Source organism: Penicillium chermesinum, assembly GCF_028974085.1.
Source record: "Penicillium chermesinum strain IBT 19713 chromosome Unknown utg000003l:1.0-5111272.0:1.0-5115320.0, whole genome shotgun sequence".
Classification (NCBI taxonomy): Eukaryota; Fungi; Ascomycota; class Eurotiomycetes; order Eurotiales; family Aspergillaceae; genus Penicillium; species Penicillium chermesinum.
Window position 1 is genome coordinate 4,156,676 of NW_026695313.1, and position 24,877 is coordinate 4,181,552.

Below are 24,877 nucleotides of genomic sequence, written 5' to 3' on the forward strand. Positions count from 1 at the left end.
CTGTATAGTATCGCCTACTAGTAATATGATTTGTCTCAACCTTGGAAAACTCCAGGCCCACAAGGGCAAATGCAATTGGGATCATGGAACCACAAACATAAAGCAGATCAACAGCCAAAGCTGGCGCAACACAGGATAATATCTCAAAACTAGTCCGAATAATGCTTGCCAGTCAACACACCCTCCGAGTGCTGCCTCCGCCTCTTTCCTACGATCTCTGTAACCCAGGTGGAGATCTGATAGATCCAGCCGCCAGTCACCAAAACGCCCGAGACAGTATTGATCAGCCTAATTACCAGCGCAAGAAAGCCTGTGCGCTCCTCACTGACCAGCAGCATGATCGGCTCGATGTTGTACTTGAAGAAGATCCCAGGCACAAAATATGGGTTCTCAGGAATGGCATCGGACTGGCTAGTCGCCGCATACTGGTTTGTGAAGACCGTGTTCCGACCACTGCGCGTCTCAGCTGCAGCTGGTGCCTTGGTGTATGCGTCGTAGGCACTCTTGCCCTTAGTGTACAGCGTGGGAACCACAGAGAGAAAATATTGGAACTTATAGTAGTGATCGCTTGTCTCGGCAATCGTCTTATCCAGAGGGTTGAGAAGCGAGGGGTAATGAGGACCAAACGAGAGCTCAGTGATCATATGTGAGAAATTAAATGCTATAACGAGTTAGTCCTGCCGCAAAGCATCCATCACTTCCGCCATCCCAAAGAGCATAAATAAGAACATACCCGAATGATCCAGATGCGGCGCCATCTCGCGATATCCATGTCCGCGCGCCGTGATATGGAAGTCCCCCCTGGACCTTGTTCCCCTCAAGGCTCCCGTAGATGCGACATGAGTCCTTCTCGTCGCCCCAGCGCATGCGCGGGCCCTTGGCGAATTTCCGCTTCGTGTTCCGGCGCACCTCGCTCAGGACGTGGCCGGCGTGGGCATCCGTCTCCTGCTCGGATAGACGGTCGGCGGACTCGTGGCTCAGGGTCTGGTACTCGTGTTCGCCGTCGTAGCTCTCGTAGTTGCGCTTCTGCATCCAGAGGCCCCAGTTGGTGTCTTCGCGTTTTAAGAGGTCGCCGGCTAAGATGCGGTCGCCGGAGGCGTCTTGGATATTGACTCGGAGGGCGTCGCATTGCATATGGACGACTATGTCGAGGTTCAATTGCATTTGGTGGGAGACGCCCTTCTCCACGCTGAAGTGGTGCTGCTCAGTGCCGTGCCACCATGTTTTTAATTCCGACAGGCCGAACACGGTGCAGATAACCAGGATCAAGACCGTCCATTGGCCGCCGCGGTGGGTGGGGGTGGTGTAAGAAGTTTTGGTTTTGGCTGTATTGACGAGGGGGACATGTTAGCAATTGTATGTTTTGTGGTGTTGGCCGGCATGATCTCCACTCGATCGCGTGTCCACGGGGAATAAGACTCACGAAAAGCGTCGAAGGTCTTTAGCCCAGACACATTGGACTTCTCCCCAAAGGCGTCCTCGTCGAGACCTTTAGCGTCGAAGCCATTCATTGCGGATGGTCGACATACAGGAGGATGGCAAGAGGTGGAGTTCGATAAGACGATGTGGCCAAGTAGCCCGATTGCGGGACCCACTCAGGTACGTGAACTTTGTTGATAGAACATGCAGGTACACCGCGAATATTCTGCGGCGGATCTCGAGTTTACCTGTACTTGCACAGACAGTTAGAAGAGAATTGATTGATTTATCATAGCTATGTGTATTCATCTTAATAAGGTATGACCCATCCGAATGGCTCTACGTGAGGCCCAACATCTAGGGCTCTCCGAAGAGATGCAAGAAAACGCGTCGAAAATGTACAGCGGCAAAGCCCTTTTTACAAGGAACCAGGCCCAGAAGAAGGGTAAGGATGATCATCAGTATAGGAAAGCGAAAGACAACAAACGAAAGACATGTACGCAATAAAACCCGTCGCAAACCGTATCAGGACCCCAATGTAAATGCAGTCAACGAACATAACGGGTATAGTATGATTGCCGTCCTTTCGTCTCCGGGGTTTCCGGCCAGTTGCGACATGAAGTGACATGACCGACCACCTGATGCATGAACAGCGGAACATGACAGAGAAAAAGAGAAAAGAAAAACGCAAATCAGAAACAAATATGATTACAGAGCAAACAATCATAGGGGTTTGGGGTGGGGGGTAGGAGGGGTGATTGAGACAAGCCTGGAATAGGAAAGCTGCGTGGATTCCCTTATTTTGTCTTCTGTTCGTCGGTTAGCGAGTTTTCATCGCTGTAAAAATACTATAAGTAATGATCAGAACTAACCAGGCTAGTTGCCGCCGCTGCGGTGGCGAGGTCAGGCTTTCCACTGATACTTCGAGCAGAAGCACGCGGAAGACCAGTTCCACCGGTGGTGGAGCTATGTGAGCCTCGTTTGGCGGGACTGGAAGGCGGCAATCCGCTTACAGTCGAATGCCGTTTCCCATTTTTGGTGGGAGAGCTTCCAGACGGATTACGCATGTAACCAGTCTTTGCGCCTGTGGTAGGTGGCTCTGGAAGGGGCCGTCCGCTGGATGATATACCACGTTTGGCAGGTGAGGAGTTAGCCGCAGCATACACGCGAGGGCGAGCAGTCGACTTGATGCCTGTGATGAATTCGTGCTTCAAAGCCTCCTGAGGGCTCATTCGCCTGGCAGGGTCCCAGCGTAAGCAGCGAGTGATGAAGTCGAGGAAAGCATCGTCTTCGCACTTCAGAGCCTGTCGGAGGTCCTTGGTGCTCGGACGGCGACGTCGACCCTTCGAAGAGACCGTCAACCGCGGTTTACCCAGCGAGTCGAAGAAAAGCTTCTTTCGTGTACTCTTTTCGATCAAATGTTTCTCTGGGGGGCCGAAGATCTCCATAATGCAAGCCAATTGCTCTTGTTCATTCTCACCAGGGAAGATAGGGTAGCCAGTGAATAATTCAGCGAGGATACACCCAAGACTCCACATGTCGATAGGCATGCCGTACGACATCCCAAGAATAACCTCGGGCGAACGATAGAATCGACTTTGGATGTAAGTGTAGACCTTCTCATTTTCGAAGCAGCTGGAGCCAAAATCAATGACACGAATCTCCGAATTCAATGGGTGAACCAGGAGAATGTTTTCAGGCTTCAAGTCGCAGTGGATGACCTTCTTAGCATGGAGCAGGATAAGACTGCTGAGCATTTGTTTGGTGAACCGCCGGATCAGTTTGAGGGAGAAACCGCGGAAGTCGTGTGCCTTGATGAACTCATACAAATTAATCCCCAGGAGCTCGGTTGAAATACAGAGGTGGCCGCGGAAGTAAAAGCTCTCGACGAAATTGACCACACTGTGCTCGCGATTAGGGTCCCAATCCTTCAGCTTTTTAAGAAGATTGACTTCAATCAGAGCCTGCTGATGGAATCGCTTCTTGTTGCGAATGATCTTCACCGCGACCAAAGCACCAGTCTTATGATCGACACATCTCACAACTTGTCCGAAACTACCCTTGCCAAGGACATCGACAACTTCATAGCGATACGCAAGATGGTCACCTATGACAATATTATAGTCACCACGATCGTCATCATAGCCAAAGTTCGCAGCACCTGAATGGAGATCCCCGACATGCTTCTTCGCGGTTTGAGTACCACAGAAAAAGATATCGCGATAGTCGATGATCTCTCCTCGCTCAAAAATGTTGAGATTAGCCATCTTTAGTGCAGAGGCGGGGCTGACCCGATCTTTCGGGCCTGCCTTACGGCGTAGCTCATCCAGCTGCTTGGCAGCAGTCTCAAAGTCCTTTCTTTTGGCGCCTAGCCGTCTCATTTCTTCATCTGCAATGACCGTGTCCGCGTCGGCAGTGGATTCACTCGGTCGAGATGTGACAGCAGCACTGGAACGAGCTGAACTGATGATCTTATGGACTGGCGACACGTAATTGCTGCTGGAACGAGATTGCTGCTCATTTCCAGTGGACTCGTTGGATGGCGTCATCTCAAGTGTTAAACTTCGTTCACTGCTCACACTCGGTTTCCTGGGGGAAGAAGGCTGTTTGGTGATGCTCGAGACTGACGATTGACGACGCGGTTTCAGGTAGGAGGTCTTATGGACTGGACTTGTGGAGGGAACAGAGGATAAATTGTTCCAGGTGGCAGATGCTGGGAGCTTAGGGGGAGGCATGTTATCGTACTTGGCCGGATCCATGTTAACATCTGAGGAGCTGTTGGTCTTGGAGCTACTGCGGATACGCGCCACGTTCAATCGATCACGCAGTGATGGAGTGGGCGCGGTGGCACTCTCCGGCTCAGATGGTGTTGAGGCCTGGCTAAGGCGTTCAGTGGCAGGTGTGAATATGGCGCTCTGAGTCTGAGGTCTTGGTCCGGTCAACTTATACGAATGAGATGCCCGGTTGGAAGAATAATCTGCGCTAGGTTGGTGCCGAAGCGAATTGAAGTCCGTACTAGACTTGGGCAAGGTGTACGACGCGTAAGGTGAGATATTTCGTGTTCCGTTCGGCGTCTCGAAGCTCTCAAATGCACTAGTGCTGCTCGCCGCTCGCAACGCAGCAGCTGTTGAAGAGGTGCTGATTGCGAAATGGGAAGTGTTGCTTCGCGGAAAATTGGCAGCTGCTCTATCATCGTCATCGTCGTCATCATCGTATGTCCAGAAGTTTGATGCCTTTGACGCGGTCATAGGCGTGCTGGGAGTCTTCGCCCCGAGTTGGTGAGAGGGCGTATGGGCTTTGCGATCCTCAGCTTCTCGGTCTTTCAATGCTTCAATCTTCGTGGTCATTGGCGTGCCCAAGGGGAGAAGATTTAGCGGCGGTAGCTTCAGAGGCTGTAGACCTTTGCGCGTTGTGACTGTGGACGTCTTTGTTCGTGAGTCTGCAGTCTTCGTCCCTCGCCCAGCAGAGAAGTCATTGCCATCGCCATTGCCATTGCCATTGCCATTCGTGACAGGGCTATATCGGCCAATAGCATCCGAGTCCGAGTCTCGCGCAATGCTTAGTTGTCCAATATCAACAGGGAGGCTAGACTTTCTTGGAGCCGGGAAAACGGGGGCTTCCAGTTCAGCCTTGGGAGATTCATAGGCCTTGGGGATTGCGGGGACGGGGGCACCTCCTCTTCGTTATTTGTTGAATTCTGTTCCGTGCGCGGTTTAGGAGTTGGCAATCGCGATGTGGAAAGATTTTGAGAAAGTCGCGGTTGAAGTGAGCTGCTTGAATTTCGCACGGAGTTGTAGCTCGTGTTTGAGGACAAGGACAGCCCAGAGCTATAGGACTTGCGGTTCGGATCTGGGGTTGTCCGGTTAGAGGATGGCGTGACGCTTTTTCTTGGAAGGAAAGAAGGGGAGTGATTCAAGGTGTGTGTGGACGAGAGAGGCCGAGTGGGGAGAGGTTCAGCAGTCTGTGTGGGAGGGGTATGAGGCATGGGAGGGGCAGGAGGCATTGTTGACATCCGCTTCATTCGCCTCGCATCAGTGGGGCTAATGGTGCGGGCGCCCAAGCCTGTTGCATGCAATGCCTGCGGTGCGACAGACATACGCTTAGATGATGAGGAAGGCGTTGTTACGACATTGCCAGAAGTATCCTTAACCGGAGTGCGCACGGCATTGTTGGTCGATGAGGAGCGACTATGATCCGTAGGCCCAGATGCGGTCAAGTAAGGCCCCCGCGGCTCACGTACGCTTGGCTGAAATGACTTGGCTTTGAGACTTCGGACTGAAGACGGCACCTTCTCGTCCTCCAAGCTGAGATTCGCTTGCGATGCTCGAGGTTGCAGGGAATTCCCTGCAATATTGTTTCGCGCAGTAGTGTCGGTGCTGACTTTGCGGGCACTGAGACTTGCCCGTCTTGCAGATGCAGTGGTTGGTGCGAAGGCTCCGGAGCTGATCGATTTTCGGGATCCCCGGGTGGTAGTACCGTTTGAAGGCTGCGCAAGACTTTGGCGGCGCGCTCGTGCATTGGTTGGTGTGGATGACAGGCCTGTGCTGTTGGGGGCAGCCGGTGGCATATTAACGCGCGAGACCTCACTTTTCCTGCGAGCGGAGCCAGATCGAGTGCGATCTGAAAAGTTGCTATCATAACTATGGTTCGTCCAATTGCTGTTGTTTGACAAGCCGGAGTGTCTATTTTCAGATCCGTTTCCACCATTTCCAGGCATGGGGAAATGGTTCAAACTAGGCTCCGCCATGATACTGTTATGGAAATCGTCGAAGTTTATAGGCGCAAGGAACTCCATGCTCTCTGGGGGAGTTCGACTGGGTTCCTGCTTAGCAAGGTTTCCCACACTTGTGGTTCGGATATTGTAGGGATATGGCTTGTTGGATTCACCGGTCGAGTCGATCGAAGAAGTTTCGGAATGGAAGTAGCCACCGGTCGGTTTGCTACTGAGTGATCAATCGTTAGCAATCGGCAAATGGGGCAGGAGACTCAGACGCTCCCAAGCGGCCTCCCGCTCGTAACACAGGGGCAATCATAAAGCGGGATGCTCACCTCCAGCGCGAACCCTCCTGGGGCCGTGGCCCCTGAGGAGCCTTCTGATCTCTGATGGACAGTCTTCGGCGGCCCATTCCACCTGAACGCGGGCTGGCTACGCCCCGGGAGGACTGAGGGTCGAGGTTTGCGGAGTTACTCGTATGGAAGGTAGTCGAGGCGGCTTTCTGCAGGCGTCGTCGGGCCGGGGTTTCTGCTGTATAATCTTGTCAATTTCGCTGCTATCAGCTCGCCGGGGTTGTTGTGATTGCCATACCTCCTGATCCGGAATCGTCATTTCGTGAGGGGTTTGAAGAAGTGGACTGGATCACACCAGCCTGACCCCTCCCCGGAGTCTGCGACGGCTTGGCCGGCATTGTTCCAGCCCCTTAACGTCGAGGGGCTAGGCGAGGAGCTATGCGAGGCAACGTTCCAATACACAATTCGACTGGCTCAGCACACCCAAAACTGCTTTGATCCGAATGCAATGGCTTTCAGGAGAAAGCAGCAGTTCGATCAAAACAGAAGGATTGTCGCGCGACCCGATCAAAGGCGGTTACCGGTCCATTTCGAGGACAAAACTCCAGGAAGAAGGGACTTCAACGGTGCCCGACAGATAGAAGTGGGTTTGGGCGACTCCAAACACGGAGAAAATAATTTGGTGTAGCTTTGGCCGTGTTGCTGGGGCAAGTGCACTAGGCGGTCGCAGAAGGGTATACCCTGTTCGAGATCCGCCCCAAACAAAGCAGAGGGAAAATTGTGAGGGAAATAGGAGCAAATTGCTGCAGGACGAAGAGACCAGATAATGCACGTTATTGTCCCACTATCTTTTTTGAGTGGAGACGTCGCAAAAAAAGGAGCGACACCTCTTACTCAAAGGTTCCCCTGATTGCGAGCTGCAAGCGGGAGTATATTACCCTGGTTTTACGCAGCGTAATTCTACTGCTCACATCAAGCGGGGCAGGATACGGCAAGAGGAACTCGCGATCTACGTAACTTCGGTACGGTCAATACGACCAATACACAACCCCGGAAAGGAAGCACCTGACCCAAAGAAGCAGGCATCGACATCTGCACATGCTTATGTTGGACTAGAACCTCTCGGTCCTTCCAGCTTTGGTTCTCTTCTCTTCTTCCTCACCTCCTGGCCATGCGGGCTATCCTGACATCATGGATGAGAACTCCCCAGAGGCCCCAGTAAACCGTGACGAGTCATCGCGCTGGTCCATCCCACTGCCCAAGCCGAGGCACAATCGCAACGGTTCCCCGGATAGTGCACACTCTCGGTCGTCTTCGCATTCGAAAGCTTCGATCCAGGAGCGCCTATTCACCAAGTATGCTTGTGTAGCCTCCGTGGTGGAAATTTGTGCAGACCGCTAACCAAAGTGTAATATAGGCTTCTTCAACAGGTCATCCCAACTGATGATGACGATGATGAACCAAGTCCTGAAGACAAGGCCGCAACGGCTTCTCCTAAGAAGCCAGCATTCAGTCTACCGGTCATGACAAATAATTTTCGACGCTTTAATGCTAGGTGAGCATCTTAATCAAGTTAGTCTGCTGAACAGAACGTCGACTAACATGATAAACTTGCGATATAGAATTGGTGTGGTTTTCCTGTTCCAGGAGCAAGTAGAGCGCCTGCTCACCTGGAAGACACCGACCCATACCCTCTCCTTTCTTTTCGTGTATTCCTTCATCTGCCTAGCTCCACATTTGCTGCTTGTGCTACCGCTGGTGGTATTACTACTCTTTATTATGGTGCCTGCGTTTTTGGCTCGCCATCCTCCCCCGCCCTCAACATCTACTTCTAGTACAACTCCTTACTATTCCTACGAGGGCCCTGCTCTGGCTCCAGCAAAGACTATCAAGCCTGCGCCGGAGACCTCGAAGGATTTCTTCCGTAATATGAGAGATCTCCAGAACTGCATGGCCGACTTCTCAGATGCGCATGATGCCGCCGTTTCTCTTATCGCTCCTCTGACAAATTTCTCAAATGAAAAGCTCTCGTCTGCGCTTTTCCTTGGCTGCACCGTTGCTACAGCTGTGCTCTTTCTGTCTGCGCATCTTTTACCAGTCCGGTTTTTCATGCTTGCGGCTGGTAATGCAGGCATATTGATGAATAACTCGACCATTCGGCAATTCGTCATGAACCTAATGCAAGACGTTAGTGGTATAGAGGACCTGGATCCACTTGAAGAAACCGCCGAAGGCAAAGAGCTCTTTGGCCAACCTGTTCCAGAAACCCCGTCTGCAGCAGTATCCGCCCTGGAGAAATTAGCAGATATTTCCCTCGATACAGATCCAGAGGAGCGAGAAGTTGAAATCTTCGAAATTCAGTATCGAGCCTCTGGCTCTTCAGAGTCCTCATGGGAAAATTACCTGTTCAGTCCCCAGCCATATGACCCACTGTCACCATCACGTATCGCTGGTGACCGACCCCGGGGTTGTCGCTTCTTTGACGACGTCCGACCACCAAATGGATGGAAATGGAAGAGTAAGAAGTGGCAACTTGATCTGGATTGTCGCGAGTGGGTGGTCGAGCGTATGATTACTGGCGTTGGATTTGAGATTCCGGGCATGGGCCCGGATGGCAGTGCTTTAGTAGACGAAATTGGAGGTTGGGTATGGGATCTCCCTTCCGGGTCTGCGGAAACGCATGGTGATGATATCACAGCATTGGCTTATGGTGACCTCGAAGAGGTTAAGTCTGTGAACCAGCCTCCACCACCCAAGATTGAAGACCGCCAAAGGCGGACCACACAAGACTGGGAGGTCACAAACTCTACAGCTTATGGAGTTGGGGAATGGAGACGCCGTCGCTGGGTGCGAGTTGTTCAACGAGTCAACCTCCCACGCACTAGCACTGTCCCAGTGACATACTCGACCCTTGCTCATTGATGCGCCCACGGTAGCGTGAAATGTGACTTAGATGGACTATGAATGTATTCGATCTTCAAATCTGCACCGTAAGACTAATGGTAGACACAGAACAAGGTACTTTTCTCGGAAAGAAACCACAAGATACAAACGCCTTTATCGCCAGCCCTGAAATGCTCATGAAAGAAATATCGATATTTTCAAGATTGGCTCTTCTTCCACTTGTTGATTCTCCTCCGCAGATCCCCCACGCTCTGTTGCATAGGGTTCAACTTCCGATCCCGCGCCATGGCCGTAAAATCATCACCGTATTTCGCAACCAACCGCTCAGCCCATTCGCTCTCTCGCGTGCTTTGGTGTCGCGGCTTCTTGGCCTTGGTGGCAACGCCTTCTTTATCCGCTTGGGATTCCAATTGCTTGACAACAGCACTACCAGGGCCCTTGTATGTGGATAGAGGCACGCTTTTCTCTTCCAAATCGTTCAATGGATCGTTAAGTGGATTCGCTGCCCGTCTCTTGCGTCCAGCAACCTCGATCTCATCGTCGTCGCGAATTACTCGTAAGATCTTGCCGGTCTCTGGATCACGCTCCACCTTTGTCTCGGTAACGTCGAGTTGAGCAGCAGCTTTGGCGCTGCCGTTGATCTGGAGAGAATGTGATGTGTTGCCTACTTCCTCGTCTTGACCAGGAGTCGCTCACGCCCACCAGCGGCAGGTGCGTTGAGCTTGTGAAGAAGACCCAGGCGCTGGTAGTTCTGTGTAAGAGTAAGACTCTTGTCCCTGAAACCGAGCGAATTAGCGTTGTTACAGCTTAGGTATCTGCTCGCTTGTGCCCGCATACCAGTTCTCGGCGATGATCGCATTCCCCAAGACATTAATCTTGCGGTTGCCGCTCTTCAAACGATTATTCTTCGTCCTGGCCTTGGGACGACCGGATCTGTTCTTTCGCTTCTGCAAAATCTTGCCCATTTTGTATGGCTTGGACTGTTGGCTGAGGCTGCGAAGAAATTATCTCGACTATCGGTGTTATCGAAACTTTTTTGGGGTGTTTGCATGATGGTCTTGGCGTGTTTGTTCCAGAGAACCGATAAAGTCGCCTAACTCGGCGATAAGACCCCCCGCGAGATGCTGTGTTTGCTTTGTATTGCGTCTTAGCCACTGTGCTGCTTCCGCAATGGCTTCGAAATTCTTACCTTCGCATCCTACGGGCCTCTCTCTAGCCGTAGGATGTCTGTTTTTTCTGCACTGGCCGCTGCCAGTGCTAGTTCTCAAGACTTGTCGGTCGCGCAGATCGAGGAGCAGCTGCAGGTATGGAGATTCCCGAGCTGAGCATTGTGCTGTTCTAACTTCCCCAGAACTGTCCTCTCGTCGCATCTCTCAATGAGCATAAACGTGCGACTGCCCCGGAGACTACCAGCCTATCTTCCCAGATTTTTGTGGTTCTTTTTCCTGGCAGTCCGGCTGTGAACGCTCTCTTGGCAACTTTGTACATATCTGGACCCCCTAGTAAGGCTGTCAATACTTGCTCCCCAGCCCAGATTCCTAATCCTTTTATTCTGCAATAGACTTCCTCCTCGCATTGTGTCCTCCCAACATCGACCCCTCGTCCCTGTCAGTCATGGTTGCCTTTGCCGTCGGTGGACTCCTAGGCGACACCCTCTTCCACTTGCTCCCGGAGATTTTTCTTGGTGAAGACTCTCCCGACCACGTCAGCTTCGTAATGGTCGAACCAAACAAGAATCTTTTGCTAGGACTAGGTATAATGGTTGGTTTCTTTACCTTCGTCGCAATGGACAAGGCCCTCCGCATTGCCACAGGCGGCGAAGGCCACGACCACGCGCACGGCCACGGCCCCGAAGAGACTAAAGCTTCCAGCACCGGCGCTGAAGCAGGCGGCAAGTCTGGAGAATTGAAACAGCGCAAGGGTAAGAAGGGTAAGGATTCCGCAGATGCCGTAGAAGAAAAGGAAATCAACCCCAGCGTCAAACTGGGCGGATACCTGAACCTTATTGCGGATTTCACGCATAATATCACCGATGGACTGGCACTTTCCTCCTCATTCTATGCCTCGCCAACAATCGGTGCCACAACGACAGTTGCGGTATTTTTTCACGAGATCCCGCACGAGGTCGGTGATTTTGCGCTGCTTGTGCAGTCTGGCTTTTCGAAGCGCAAGGCTATGGGCGCACAGTTTGTTACTGCTGTTGGTGCCTTCTTGGGAACTCTCATTGGTATCGCAGTTCAGGAATTCGGAGGCCATGATGCTGTGTCGGACGGCTCCCTTGCTGCGGGTCTCTGGGGTACCAGCTTGAGCTGGGGCGACATGCTCCTCCCCTTCACTGCAGGCACATTCTTGTATGTTGGCACTGTGGCGGTCATCCCAGAGCTGCTGGAGACCGGGAAAGACAAGGGTGCCGAGCTGCGCAAGACTATTGTGCAGTTCTTGGCCGTTGCTGTTGGCGCTGGTATCATGCTTGCGTGAGTAACTCCCCTGTCGTGGTTTGCAATCCGATAACTGATTTATCTTCCAGCATTTCCTGGGACTAAGAATACCGTGGGCCCACGATGGAAGAATACAAAAATGGCCACTAAATATATATGTAGAAATTGAGGAGGACCGGAGATGCTTCGAGGCTGCTTATTCAATTCAGCCAAGAGATCGATCCCGAAACGATGAGGAGCTAGGTTTCATCATTGGTATTGGATCACAATAATGAAAAAAGGATGCGAATTGCGTCTAATGAATACCATTTCAGTGCCCCACAAATGCATAAATCCCCTGAAGAGTATCAACGCCTTGGCCTAACTCCAGAGCATACGCTGAACCGATTTAATGTGTCGTCCTGTGGAAGTGTCAATTCAAACTCCCTTCAAAAACTACATGATAAATCCAGCAGCATCCATAGATGAGAAACTACGGATGAGAAGATGGACTAGTGACCAAGGAGCTTGAAGACTAGACAGACTCGGTGAGTCTTTGCCTGTCGGGAGAACAGGTATGAAAAACCGAAGACGCCGCGCACACCCATGCATGTGACCTCGTTATTCATAAGAGCCAGTGAAGAACGGCACGGATTGTTTCGATCATTCATTATAATGATAGACCTGTTGCAAGAAGGGTGAGTTGAGGCTCCTTGGACGAGGGGTGAATAAGCAGAGAGGTAAGACATACGAAGTAGTCTGGCAATCCAAATAACGAATAGCCCAGTCTCTGACACATCTTCGCAAATCCCTCAGTTTCGACTAGGTGGTAGAACGGGAAAGCAGGGAACATAGCACCATCACGATGCACATCTGCCTTGACCATCAGAGCAGTCCCGCCCACTCCGTCAAGCTCGACCATGCGGGAGGGATCTAGTGCTTTCCAGTCGGGCAAATAAGCCATGAGCGACCGATAGGTTGGCATATCAGCGTAACCCTCTAGTAAAATCTCATCAGGACCCATCGTTGCAGCTAGCTCTTGCGCGGTGTTACTATCGATCCACGAGTTATAGTCGTAGGGCCGGATGTCCCATTTCCGAGCTTCGGAATTGTAATACCGCTGGAAACAGTTAGGGACGATGACGGGTTGATTGTGTCGAGTGAGATCTTGGATAAGAGACGTGGGTGTCTCGACGATATCCGCGTCCAGCCAGAGAACCCACGAGGTGCTGGGGCCGAGAGTTGTGAACAGGAGACTGTTGCGAGCACGGCTCATTGATTCCCGTCGCTCCTTTTGGGCACTCATCTTGTGGCGCTCTTTCTCATCTTGCGACGGTAATGGCGGCTCGAAGTCCTGACGGAGGATCGAGATACTTGCGAACCGGTTGTCGATTGGGCCTGATTGGGTCTTCGAGATTGCTTTCTCGAGCGCCGAGATGGCCGAGTTCCCGTCTTTGGTCTTCGGGGCAATGAAACCTAGGGAGATGAGTTCGTGAGGATAGTCCAGCTTTTCAAGATTGTCCCAATATTCCTGGTAGAAGCGCGCGAGCGGAGTGAGAATGAGCACCCGCTCGCCATTGGCGGCGGCGGTGCTTGTGCTGGTAAGGTTGTTGAGGTCGTAGTGTACCACCGGCGGGGCAGCTTTATATCCATCGCTGCGGATGGGTTGCGATTTCAGGAAGGGTTTCGTGGGAGGAGAGAGAGGGTGTTCGGCGGCGTCTTGCTGACGTGACTGTGAGGTGGCTGCGGCAGACGCGGGTGTCGACGGCGACAGGAGGAAACAGACGAAGCCGAGGGCGAGCAAAGTGGCCAGCACCAAGGTAATGGGACTTGTGCGTCGCATTGAGCGTGCGACGGCCATGGCCGTTCGACCAGATGACAAGATTGTAGGTTGTACAGGTGTTGGATTGATCCTTGGATCTGAAACGTCGTATCAATCATTGGATCGCCGCGATGCCTCAGGCAGGGAGATTCAAGGGTCCCCGAGAATCCTTTCGCTCTTGAGCCACCACGACAACGTCGTCACTCTAGAGAAATTATAAGAGGTGAACAAGGATTCAGGGCGAAAAAGAAGAGCTCCAATCAAAATCTACGGATATTTTTTTGCCGGAAAAAGTGTCGCTTATCTTCATATGGTTTTAGTGCATACCACCTTCCAGCAGATCAGGGTGGGTTTCGAGTACCAATGACGGGTGACAGACCCACTGGAGATCCTTTTTTCTTTTAATAATTACAGCAATAATTACAGCTGCATCTGGATGTATTTTATCTTTGCCGAAACCCTGAAACAGATCGGTCAAGGAGCCCAATTGGCCGGATGCAGTTGAGCTTCATCAGTCCGGCGCACGGACATCTTGGTGAATGGCACTACCATGTCCGAGTAGCTGCTATTCCCTGCAACAGAACAACAAAACCATACGTTATACGTTAGAAATTCGAGATCTACTGTTCTATATTGAGAATATTTTAGATGGAGGTACGTCATGAGCCCTTCTCTGTACCTCGCGCAGTATGTACATCTTCCGGTAGGACATTGGGTTGGTCCATGCTCAAGGCAGGGACCGCATCACTTCCCTCAAATGCAACAAGAGCCATCGCGTTTGCTGGGAATGCTCTGAGAAAGCAGGGCAAGAATCCTCGCCAGTATCCTCCCCATCCGCGTTCGCGGTATACGGCGACAGCGGCATCCTTCCAGCCGCGGAATTGCCGCTGTCCGTCGGCACCACCCATTGGATCAGTCATGAGGCGCTGCTTGACAACATCCGACGGGTATGAAGTGATCCAGAATACCTGTGCAGAGAGACCGCCAGCCCAGAAGTTGATCGCAGGCGCAGATAAATTGGTATGCCGCTGGAAGTAGCGAGTAAATAAGTCGTAAGAGCCCCACCAGCAGAAGAAAAAGCCTCGGAAAATTATTGTTGCAAAAAGACCGCGGTATACACCACTTATACCATGTGATCGAAACTAATAAATTACGAATCAGATAAGTAGGCATAAAATGCAGTCTATGATGTACTCACAATTTTCCGGAGGCAGTCGATCGGCCCGCTGTATAGTCGCTTAGACTTATCAGCGGCATATTGAATCTGGAGTCGAGCTTTGATATGCTCGACGGGTGCAGCAATAAAGCTGACAGTTGTACCGGCCATGATACCTGCGATACCATGTCCGAAGGTAGGGAGGGTCGCCAAATCAGTTTGGTTTGAAAATGGTATCAAAGAACGAAGGTGAGGTTTGGAGTAGACATTCTCAAGGAGGATTCGCCGATAGAAGGATAGAGAGCCGAGCATACTGCATAGCAAGACGATTAGCTCTCAAAATCATCCATCAATCCGATATGATACAGCGCTCAGGCAGATATTCCTTACACTGAATCCATCATCATCCATCCGACCAGCGGTGGACTAGCACCTTTATATAGACCCCTCACGCCCTCTTTCCTCAAGGTTTGCATTGTGCAATCTAAAGGACCCTTGAAGTGGCCATCTTTACTGGTCTGCAGGCGAACCTTAATAGTGTCGAATCTGCAGGGGAAAGTTAGGACCGAAGGGTGGGATTCGGAGGAGCAAACAGGACTGCGACATACGGATGACCAACTATAGAGTAGGCGCGACTGTTAGCTACTAAGAGTTCCATTATTGATGTGGACACGACAGGAACTTACCGCTCAGCTTTGCGACACCTGAAAACACCCCAGCGACAAACCCTTTGTAGTCACTTTTCTTCGGAGCCGTGGACGGCGCCGGTGCCGGAGCAGGCGCGGGCATGCTGCTAGGGCCCTTTTTTAAGGTCGATTGCTCCGTCATCTGGCTCAGATATGTGTAGGAAAGGCGCCTGCGCCTGATATGAAGTGGAGTTCAAGCTGGAACTTAGAGAAAGTGAGCTAGGAGAGTAATTGAAGAATATGGGGAGAGAGCTCTGAACGATTTCGAGGGCCCCGCATGCAAAGCGTTCCTTCGGGGAGCAAATGCCCGTCTCCGGGGCCCCATTTCTGTTGACACCTCAGGCCACAATGACATTCTTCAGCGATCGGTGCGGTCGCTGATCGGCGGAACACGCAAGGATGTACTTAGGGCCAGGCAGGGAACCAAAGTGACATGTGACTAATCTGGTCAGGTCGTCCTCTGGGTCATGATCGATTGAGTGTGACACTAGAAGGGTCCAGATTGGACATCTCCATGCGTCAATTTCAACATTGGAAAAAGAGTCTTGGGAGCGTAGGCGAGTCATCTGGTAGATGATGGGGATCAACAACTTGAACGAACATGAGACGGTACAGGGCGATGATGACAAGATTGGATGGAAAATGGGCGGTGTAGGGTAGCAACAAAAAGTATACCAGGCAGAGAACCGGAAAGAATCGTATTACTACTCTGCGTTAGACTTTGCCTCGATTCCCGAGGGACTAGCCACAGGAAAAGTGGAAGAAGCGACCTCACGATAGAGGCTTTAGAGCCTTCAATGTCATTGGGGAAAATCTAGGCTGTGTATGCACGGATAAGGTTGGGTATAGATACATGAATGCAAGGGCCGACAAATATCTTATCTATAGAGAAGACCCATAAGGAAAAAAAAAGGAAAACCAAAGACTACACGCCCCATGAAACTCCAGTGCTGCAGGAGATCTCTCTTTTCGCCCCCCTAACACCAAAGAGTCAAGAATAAGAGCGTATGGAGCAAGCAGGTAAGAGGGCTCTGCAAAGTTCCAAAACAAATGAGAAACCAAGACCATTTACAGGAAGGAATGACAAAATGAAAGGATAGCACAGGCTAGTACAGTAGCAGTAGCTGCAATAGCCAGATGTCCGTGCGGGATCTGATTGGGCCAAGCCACCGCATCATCGTCCCTTGGCGGCGATGCGGCTCTTCTGGCGGGCGGCTTCTTTTTCCCGGGCAATCAACCTCTCAATCAGATCAGGTGAAGGGCCGCTGTTATGAGTGCCGCTGTCCCTGGGAACACGCTCCGAGGCCGCTCCTGATCCCGCAGCTAAATAGTCACCGGCCTCCAATGCCAAGGGAGTCACCGGGCCGGGACTGCGGAGAGGATCGAGACGCGGGGCAGATGGACTCTGATTCGAGCCTTCTAAAAGATCTCTATACTGCCATTTCACCTCACGTGGTCCCGAGCTGGGGCGGTAATTATGCGAGCGAGTCTGGCGAGAAGGCAACGACTGACCTGCCGCCGTTTGGCTCGATGTGCTGGGTTGATAAACCGCCGGGTGGAAGCGTGGAAGACTCCCCAACTGAAAATTCGGAATGGCCTTGGTGGGGGTCTGGCCTCTTGCGCGGGCTGCTGTCTGGGGAGAACCCGGCTGCCGTGGGGACATGGTGGGCGAAGCGACAGGCGAGTAGTAGGGTGAGTGATCAGAACGCATGCTTGAATAGTGACTTCTCCGAGGAGGTGCAAGCGGCAAAGTGTGCCGAGACTTAGCGGACAACGAGGCACGCTCCCAATCCTCGAAATAATCGTCCTTATCAAATCTGCCCGTGAGCGGAGTGACGGGTAGATCTTCGTCGTAGACGGAGATTGAGCGCCGAGGGATCGGGATGGGGCGAGTAGTCGAAGACAAAGAGAGCGAGTCAAATGCTTCCACCGGAGGAGAGTCTGATCGGTAGCGGTGAAGTCGAGAAGGAGGAGGGCTGTAGGCGGACGAAGTAGACGTTAAATCCCGCAAGGAGGACAGGGAGACCGGGGTGGGGTAGCCGTGTTTGGAGATCAGACTCTCAAGGTGATCTCTGGGCGGAAGCGACGAACGAGGTGAAGCGGATGAGAGCCCTAGACATGCACGCTATCAGAAAAGGAATGGAACGGTGGCATGCCAACACGTGTCGCGTGTCCAGGGCGTTTGGAGGTCTTTCACTGGCCCATGGCCGGGACAAACATACCGGAATATGAACTGCTCAAGGATGAAGGATAAAACGACGAGGAAGACGAGGAAGACGAAATCAAGGGAGGCGATCGCAATTGCTTTTTGCGCCTAGTCTGGCCATTTTGTTAGTGTGCATATTCGTTTTGCGGGGGTTCCGGCTCCACGTCGATTCCAAGCGACCATGGCGTCACTGGGCATCGGCCCTGTGAAATGAGCCAAGGGGAGCAATAAGCGGGTGCAAATTGGGCCCAAAAGGGGCGGCGACCAGCGTAGAACAAATCCACTTTCCAAGGAAGACAAGCAAGCCTCCGCCCCACCCGGCATAAACCCATGGCTCCAAGCTGCGGATGGCGGTTGGTTCCTGGAGCCGGAAAAGAAGGAAAAGAAGAAAAAGCAGGAATAATGAAGTCGAGAACTTACTATTGGCATGGGAGTAGACCGTGGATAGTCCATTCTCTTCTGTATCCTCCAAGCGTCCGAGCCCCCCGCCAATTCCCTTTGTTCAGCATATGCAGGCGCGGGTACGGATTTACTTTGCGGGTCAACCAAGTGTATGCGGGGGATCTACTCCGAAGAGGCATGAAGAGAGCAGAAGGGGTTTCCCTCAACAAGGGCAGTCGAGCTTCTTAACAACCATGATAAACCGCCTCACTGGGCAAAAAAAGAGAAAAAAAAATAGTTCCGCGCGGCCAGGCACCTGTGAAACCACCATGACTCGCTTAGGAACCCAGGTACTCGTCCTCTCCCACGCGGTGGCGCCCGGTGACCAGCAAGTTCGCGATTCCAAGGCACAGCAGAGACATCCCTCCTCTTCCGTTATGAACCCTCGTCACACTGTACCTTGGACTAGATCATCCCCAATCCCGATCGGGCTATTAGTGGCTGAGCTCGACACGGAAATGGGGTTTGACGATCGCTGTCCAGGCGCGGTTGATCGTCCGGGGTCATGCGAGAATGATGGGTTGGTCATCCTGTGATTCGCACGCGTTCAGCTCCAGTGGACTGACTTGCGGGCTTGCCCCCTCTCTCGGCCACTGAAAAGCATCGCCGTTCTGGTCCTGCAGTCCCCTCAGGGATATCCCACCCAGCCAACCAGAACCGCGGCAGCTCCCACTTCCAACCCTATCAGCCGACACCGATCACCACACGAGAAGGGAAGAACCCCCCCCACTTCTGATTGGCGAAGATCCATGGAGAATGTCCCCAATGTCGCCTCTTGTATCCGCACACCTTCTTCACCATCTAGGTGTGCGGGTGTCTCGGGAAGGGTGACTTTGATTGATTACCCCCGCTCCACACCCCCCTCCCTATGCACTGAGGGGGAGCTCCTAGTGAGTCAGAGGGGTTGTTGACCAGTCCAAAGCAATGTGATTGGAGTTCCGTCCTATCCTATTTGGCTTTTGGGTTGCAGCGAGCTATCCCTTGCGGAGGTATAGATCTGAATGAACCTTGCTCTTCCCTGATCTCCAGCCCAGGTTGCAATGTCTGCAGAACTTGCAGATTCCTGCAAGCTGGCGCAAGCGAGACATGGATGATGCACGGGGATGGAACTGGATAACGAATCACAGCGAGCTCCAAGGAAAGCCCATCAAGTCTCATCCCCGACATGAAGTAGTCTAGTTCTACTACCTGCGCGATTTTACATGAATACGGCAAGAGGCAGCTGCGGGTCTTCAGAAGAATGTTGTCTAGACCTTTCTGAGAGACTCAGACTGGAACAGCAACCTGGAACGGATAATGAAAAAAGAAAGTGAAAATGGAGCACCCAGGTATGATATGTACGTACAGTCAAGATCGGGTCAGCCCGTAGATTCCCCTGCAGGTGCGGCCTAATGCATGACAGCCAAGACCCGGACCCCGTCTCTTCACTCACCACTGCCCACTGCACTCCCTCGATAACATGACGCCATATACTGATTTCTGTTTCCCAGTGCGCGAACTATCTGATGGTTTCGTCAAACTCACCCCGTTCGATGTAGGTCTGCCAAATATACAACCTCAGATCGGGCCCGGCCAGGCTGTAGATCTTCTTGCATGACTCACTGTCTCAGTAGCCAACGAGACATGCCGCCCCATACTTTCAGGGCTCGAAAGACCACCCAGAGCTATACAGCTATATGTCGATAGGCCCGTTTGCAACCGAGCAGGAATTTGTATCAAAATTCGTCGACGGCTTCATGAGCCAGCCCTCTGTTGCTTGCTATGCAGTGATCGACAAGACGAGACCAACCTCAGAAGCAGACTTGGAAGGCGAACTCGCCGGAATGGTCTCCTACATGAGCGCCTCTGCCGTCCACTTGTCCGCAGAGGTTGGTTATATTATCACGCTCCCGCCCTATCAACGAACGCATGTGACAACCCACGCTGTCGGATTGCTCCTTCATTATGCCTTGGATACCCCCGAACAAGGTGGATTAGGCCTACGCCGAATGCAGTGGCTTGCTGACCCGCCCAATAAGGCCTCGCTGGCGGCGGCTCAGCGGATGGGGTTTCAGCTTGAAGGTATTTTGCGCTGGAATAAGGTTGTGCCGGATGCGGAGGCTCGTGGGAAGGTGCATAACGGACGAGAGAGACCTTCATATGGGGAGGTAAAGGACGGTGGGAGAGACACGGCCTATCTATCCTTATGCTGGGATGAATGGATAGCTGGGAAGCGAGAAGCTGTTGACATGCTCCTTGCAAGACATCTGTAAGCGTTGCTGAATTGTTATTACTGAACATAGTTCAAAGAGTGGAGTAAGTCATTCGGCCTACTCGTCGGGTGGCGGGAAACTGTCCAGTACTTGTAGCTCAGTAGTATATTAGAGTACTACTTATGGAATTTAGAGGAAGACTAGCTCTTTATTCTTACTTCCTTAATATATATTTCCTGACGAATAAGTTCTGAGGGGATAAGAACCTCATAAAAGCAGATTCTTCTATTTAGGCTACCATCGTACTTTATTATAGTTTCTGAAGCCCAAGTTTCTGATTGGGAAGAGAGTGTGAGACTCAGACTGTTCGTTTCAAGTTGTGGCGTGCTTGTCCATTTGTCCATTTCATCGTTGTTCGCCTTACCGCGTTTGTTTGTCCTTCATCCGCCACATCATCTTCTCTTCTCCCTTCTCACAACTCTTGTACCTCTAGCTCTTCCCTACCAAGACTGACAACTCCATCAACTTTCAACGTTTTTAGCATTTGCGTAAGCACGCTTTGAAGATGTCTTCGCTGCCCCCGGGGGATTTAGCTCTTCCATTTCTCCCACCGGAGATAATGATGATGATTTGCGAGATGGTAAGAGTACTCTGTTTTGCCGACACCAAACCGCCATCTCCAACTAACGCGTCCAACCCAGCTTGCTGAGCGAGGCACACGTGATGTATTCAACTTCTGCATGGCCAGCAAGTACTTCAATGAAATAGGCACCGCAATCCTCTATCGCAGGGTCTCATTGGGCCCATGGGTTTCAAGCAACCACTTCGAATGGCTTAGGTCCCGGCGCCAGGAGCATCCGGTTTGGAAAATGTCCGGTGACCTTGCAGACCGGTTGCTGGGATTCCCGAATCAAACTCTACGGGCTCCCAACATACTAGTGCGTGAACTCACGATCACCTGTGATCTCAAACGCAATTTCGCGAGGGAAGTCGCGCAAGGTGGCCGCAAACATGCAACCAGGTTGTTCGAAAGTCGCTTTGTACTTGCCAAATTGGTCAAATCATTACCCAATCTCATGCGACTTCGGTATGTTATTATACGTAATGTCTGATAAAAGATTGTGTGCTCAACTATGAGTTGTCTCATGAAGAATTGGCTTTCCACACAATTTCGACGATGCGCTTCTTCAAGCTCTGAACAACCACCCCGTGAAAATCGACATCCATCTGCTGGAAGAACATGGACAAAACACAGTTTGCCAGAAGAAGAACGTCACGCTTCCCTGGGTCTCCACAATGACCATCTATGTTGATCACAATGTGAAGTTCCATCTTCGCCTGAACCCCCTGAAGGCTCTGATTCTGCAATGCCCGAATCTCAAGAGACTCTCTATTGATGAAAAGCTGGACTCTCTTTTCTACAAACAGCCTATTGGCCACATGCCCTATGTGATCCGACCAAAGTTCCCACCGATCGAATCCATTTACATGAACTCGGCCAATGTCCTGGTGGACAACGCGTGGAAACCCGAATTCCAATTTGATAAGCTCGTGTCTCTCTTCATCGGACGTAGGTGTATGGGCTGGCCGCTGGTGCTAGGCATGGGTGCTGCCGGCAATTTCTGGAACCTCAAGTCATTCAGCTTCGACTACCCTGTCAGAAACATTGCCCTGGGAGATGGTGATGGGCTTCACCTCTGTCTTCTAGGGATGCCACTCCTAGAGACACTTTATGTGAAAAATTTCCCTTGCTCGGCTCGATCGCTCACTCACCTCGGTTGTCTGAAAAAGCTAGGCTTACTTTACGATGAGCCTTACATATGGCAACCTGTTGCAGCCGGAGCCCAACCTGGGCTAGGCGGTCACGCTTTCAGTACCTTCATGGTCATGCTTTCCCATGTTCGTCATGCTCATGTCCCTGGTCGGCCTATGTTCCCCACGATAGGAACACCGACTCGGAATGCTTTGTCCCTGGACGAGTTAGACGACCTGGATATGAATTGCCCAGATCTCCGGATGCTCAAATTAGAGGCCGACCGCGGAATAAATTCGTGGGTGAGAGCGCACCCTTGCCGTACTAACACCCACTTCCAGTGCTAGATGCTGATATAATTCTTGCCTAGCCTTATGCGTTTCTGGACAAGCTCGCAGCCAAATTTCCGAATCTAGAATATCTTTCCTTGCATTTCCAACTTCGTGGGCTCTCCGGACTAAGCGTTCAGAAGCCGATCTTGAACTACTCCTCTGCCCTCTCCATAGGCCGTTATTTTTTCGAGCGCAAGTGGAATGGCAAGTTCCGCAAGCTGATTGTGAAGACCCGGGACAAGAAGCCCTTAACCGGAGAAGAGATCCCTTGCCGGGAGCAGAGATCTTATGCGTCGACGTTCGTGATGTTGCGTCCAGCGAAGAAGGGAGGCGACCCTGTCTTCATCCATGTGAGAGAGAAGAAATGGGGCCTCACACTGATCTAAAAGACGTGGGATTGGCGAATAGCGACGCCGAATTCAGAATCGCACAGGCCGTGCATGGAATACCTCCAGACCAACCTCTAACACGTGCACTCTCCGCCGGCTCTCATACCCAATCGCGCATATGATTTCAAACCCAAACCATGTACTTGTACCATCCCAGAGAGGTTGAAGGATGATTACCATGTGGGAAGAAGGAAATGGGGGTATGACATACGGGGAGGGAATTTTTGAGGGAACTTTTGAGGGAATTCTGGGGGAATCTCTGGATGGAATGTCATTAGGAAGCATTTAGTCTCCTATTTCGCGCGTCAGCATGAGACTGACAACAGAACAGTATTGTTATCTGACCACTTTGCTTCTCTTATCCACGAAATCCGAACATCTGCAGATCTTCTTGTCTAAGCCCCTCGAGCCCCACCTCTCTACCCCACTTAACTCCGCATAATTTCCCCCCCCCCCACCAAGAAGCCCGTCGAAGCAAAGTTGATCAAGATGGGAATGCAAGCACGCTGTCAGTGTGCCAAGGTCCGATTCACTACGCCTCTCGATGAACCCCTGGCTCTCTACGCCTGCCACTGCACCGAGTGTAGACATCAGAGCTCTGCCGCATTCGGCATCACCGCCTCCTTTCCCTACTTCGAGCTCCCCGCATCAGTATCTGGGCTTGTGGGAAGCTACACGCGCAAGACCCTTACTGGGCGACACCTGGAATGTTTGTTCTGCAAGAATTGTGGCTCGAGATTGCTGCATCGAATCCACGAGGCGAAGCCTGCTCCAGGAGAAGCGCCGTCGCCCACTGCTACCACGAACGTTAAGGGCGGGTGTTTGGAGGCATTAGATAAAAAGATGATGAGGGGGATTGTTCATATATGGACGGAAAATGCCATAATTTATATTCCAGAAGGCGTAGAGCAGTGGCCAAAAGAACCTCAGAAACACTAGTCCCCCTCTGGAAAATGGACTCTTACCGAGGCTAATATGGATTGAAAAGGCGTCGGGGGGATTGCCCTCAACGCTGGCCAAGCTCAGTCCATGAATCAATTCTTGACCAATTCGAGCCCAATCCAAACCCCTCATATTTTCAGGCCAGGTGCTCAAAGTAGTAATCATGTTTGCTATGTAAGTCTTGGTAGAATACACGCATTAACCAACAATAGAGGTCCATCCATTGTCAGCGGCGAGACATGCACCATTGACGATGCCCATTCCCTTGCCAGACACCAAAGTGACACACAGGTTGGCGGCATCTTCCACCTCGCACGTCGGCACCTTGATGCTTCCGAGAATATCGTGCAGTTTTTGATAGCCCTCCATGTTCATATTGCTTTTCATGTTATCACCGATATTCGTATTCATTCCACCCATCATCAACGCATTGCAGCGAATCCCCTTCGAGCCATAGAAGGCGGCGGTGTTCTTGGTTAAACCGACTAGACCATGTTTGCTGGAAGTGTAAGCAGCACCTGGCGCACAAGCGTTAGCTCACGGACCGCTGGAACATAAATGGGATCTAAACATACCGCTGGCCCATCCAGCCTTGCCAGCGACCGAGATAATGTTGACGATCTGGCCGTTAGGATTCGGCTGCTCCAGCATGTTGCGAACAGCCAATTTACTCAGAATGAATGGAGCAGTCAGATTGACGGCCATCACCCGGTTCCATAATTCGACCTCTAGATCCCCGACAGGGTCGAACTTATCCATGATCCCGGCATTATTAATAAGAATATCGAGTCTGCCGAATTCGCCCACAATTTCTTGGAAGAGACTGGCGACCGCTTCTTGATTGGTGATGTCTGTCTTGATAGCCTTAAATGGGCCTTTGGGAGACAGTTCGGCCGTTACCTCCTGCAGGCGCTCGTCGCTGATATCGCAAACCACCACGCTGGCCCCGGCCTCAATGAGCTTCGTTGCGATGGCTTTTCCGAGCCCGCCCCTTGCGCCTGTGACAAGGCATATTTTACCAGACAAAGCTTGATCGGTCATGTTGTAAGAGTCTCGTGATTCTGCCGATGGCTGGTTTCTTTGAAAAGGGTCACTGAAGCGCAATTTATACAAGTGTCAGGAAGCTGTGGGCCTGAGCCTCTGATTTCCGTCTTTCTTGGTGGCATCACTCCTAGGATCCTACGGAGGACATAGTACCCGTATTCTCGCGC

The 24,877-nt window shown here is 51.7% G+C and overlaps 12 protein-coding genes across 12 annotated transcripts; 5 read left to right on the top strand and 7 right to left on the bottom strand.

The window, feature by feature from the left end:
* Positions 1 to 149: 149 nt before the first annotated feature.
* Positions 150 to 1,511, bottom strand: N7468_004518 (endoplasmic reticulum-Golgi intermediate compartment family protein; the record flags this gene model as incomplete). Its single annotated transcript, XM_058473815.1, has 3 exons — positions 150 to 661; positions 699 to 1,325; positions 1,424 to 1,511. The coding sequence occupies 3 exons, from the start codon at positions 1,509 to 1,511 to the stop codon at positions 150 to 152; spliced, it is 1,227 nt and encodes a 408-aa protein (XP_058332818.1).
* A 705-nt stretch (positions 1,512 to 2,216) lies between these two features.
* N7468_004519 (putative protein kinase) lies at positions 2,217 to 6,824 on the bottom strand (the record flags this gene model as incomplete). Its single annotated transcript, XM_058473816.1, has 5 exons — positions 2,217 to 2,228; positions 2,292 to 5,048; positions 5,093 to 6,362; positions 6,469 to 6,664; positions 6,725 to 6,824. The coding sequence occupies 5 exons, from the start codon at positions 6,822 to 6,824 to the stop codon at positions 2,217 to 2,219; spliced, it is 4,335 nt and encodes a 1,444-aa protein (XP_058332819.1).
* A 793-nt stretch (positions 6,825 to 7,617) lies between these two features.
* Positions 7,618 to 9,348, top strand: N7468_004520 (PEX28-32 family peroxisomal membrane protein; the record flags this gene model as incomplete). Its single annotated transcript, XM_058473817.1, has 3 exons — positions 7,618 to 7,781; positions 7,844 to 7,981; positions 8,049 to 9,348. The coding sequence occupies 3 exons, from the start codon at positions 7,618 to 7,620 to the stop codon at positions 9,346 to 9,348; spliced, it is 1,602 nt and encodes a 533-aa protein (XP_058332820.1).
* A 179-nt stretch (positions 9,349 to 9,527) lies between these two features.
* Positions 9,528 to 10,295, bottom strand: N7468_004521 (nucleolar protein 16; the record flags this gene model as incomplete). Its single annotated transcript, XM_058473818.1, has 3 exons — positions 9,528 to 9,971; positions 10,013 to 10,106; positions 10,168 to 10,295. The coding sequence occupies 3 exons, from the start codon at positions 10,293 to 10,295 to the stop codon at positions 9,528 to 9,530; spliced, it is 666 nt and encodes a 221-aa protein (XP_058332821.1).
* A 258-nt stretch (positions 10,296 to 10,553) lies between these two features.
* On the top strand, positions 10,554 to 11,873 carry N7468_004522 (Zn(2+) transporter YKE4; the record flags this gene model as incomplete). The annotated part of the gene is made up of 4 exons (XM_058473819.1): positions 10,554 to 10,634; positions 10,682 to 10,832; positions 10,892 to 11,804; positions 11,858 to 11,873. The coding sequence occupies 4 exons, from the start codon at positions 10,554 to 10,556 to the stop codon at positions 11,871 to 11,873; spliced, it is 1,161 nt and encodes a 386-aa protein (XP_058332822.1).
* A 544-nt stretch (positions 11,874 to 12,417) lies between these two features.
* Positions 12,418 to 13,608, bottom strand: N7468_004523 (mannosyltransferase complex subunit MNN9; the record flags this gene model as incomplete). The annotated part of the gene is made up of 1 exon (XM_058473820.1): positions 12,418 to 13,608. The coding sequence occupies one exon, from the start codon at positions 13,606 to 13,608 to the stop codon at positions 12,418 to 12,420; it is 1,191 nt and encodes a 396-aa protein (XP_058332823.1).
* A 620-nt stretch (positions 13,609 to 14,228) lies between these two features.
* Positions 14,229 to 15,553, bottom strand: N7468_004524 (uncharacterized protein; the record flags this gene model as incomplete). The annotated part of the gene is made up of 5 exons (XM_058473821.1): positions 14,229 to 14,711; positions 14,768 to 15,038; positions 15,116 to 15,271; positions 15,334 to 15,343; positions 15,412 to 15,553. The coding sequence occupies 5 exons, from the start codon at positions 15,551 to 15,553 to the stop codon at positions 14,229 to 14,231; spliced, it is 1,062 nt and encodes a 353-aa protein (XP_058332824.1).
* A 1,032-nt stretch (positions 15,554 to 16,585) lies between these two features.
* Positions 16,586 to 17,815, bottom strand: N7468_004525 (uncharacterized protein; the record flags this gene model as incomplete). The annotated part of the gene is made up of 3 exons (XM_058473822.1): positions 16,586 to 17,483; positions 17,634 to 17,725; positions 17,798 to 17,815. The coding sequence occupies 3 exons, from the start codon at positions 17,813 to 17,815 to the stop codon at positions 16,586 to 16,588; spliced, it is 1,008 nt and encodes a 335-aa protein (XP_058332825.1).
* A 1,702-nt stretch (positions 17,816 to 19,517) lies between these two features.
* Positions 19,518 to 20,310, top strand: N7468_004526 (GNAT family N-acetyltransferase; the record flags this gene model as incomplete). The annotated part of the gene is made up of 2 exons (XM_058473823.1): positions 19,518 to 19,592; positions 19,672 to 20,310. 2 exons carry the CDS (start codon positions 19,518 to 19,520, stop codon positions 20,308 to 20,310), a joined length of 714 nt encoding a protein of 237 aa, XP_058332826.1.
* Positions 20,311 to 20,815: 505 nt separating this feature from the next.
* Positions 20,816 to 22,721, top strand: N7468_004527 (uncharacterized protein; the record flags this gene model as incomplete). The annotated part of the gene is made up of 4 exons (XM_058473824.1): positions 20,816 to 20,890; positions 20,952 to 21,337; positions 21,402 to 22,305; positions 22,374 to 22,721. 4 exons carry the CDS (start codon positions 20,816 to 20,818, stop codon positions 22,719 to 22,721), a joined length of 1,713 nt encoding a protein of 570 aa, XP_058332827.1.
* Positions 22,722 to 23,213: 492 nt separating this feature from the next.
* Positions 23,214 to 23,663, top strand: N7468_004528 (GFA family protein; the record flags this gene model as incomplete). The annotated part of the gene is made up of 1 exon (XM_058473825.1): positions 23,214 to 23,663. The coding sequence occupies one exon, from the start codon at positions 23,214 to 23,216 to the stop codon at positions 23,661 to 23,663; it is 450 nt and encodes a 149-aa protein (XP_058332828.1).
* A 201-nt stretch (positions 23,664 to 23,864) lies between these two features.
* Positions 23,865 to 24,707, bottom strand: N7468_004529 (SDR family NAD(P)-dependent oxidoreductase; the record flags this gene model as incomplete). Its single annotated transcript, XM_058473826.1, has 2 exons — positions 23,865 to 24,184; positions 24,242 to 24,707. The coding sequence occupies 2 exons, from the start codon at positions 24,705 to 24,707 to the stop codon at positions 23,865 to 23,867; spliced, it is 786 nt and encodes a 261-aa protein (XP_058332829.1).
* Between the last annotated feature and the right edge of the window lie 170 nt (positions 24,708 to 24,877).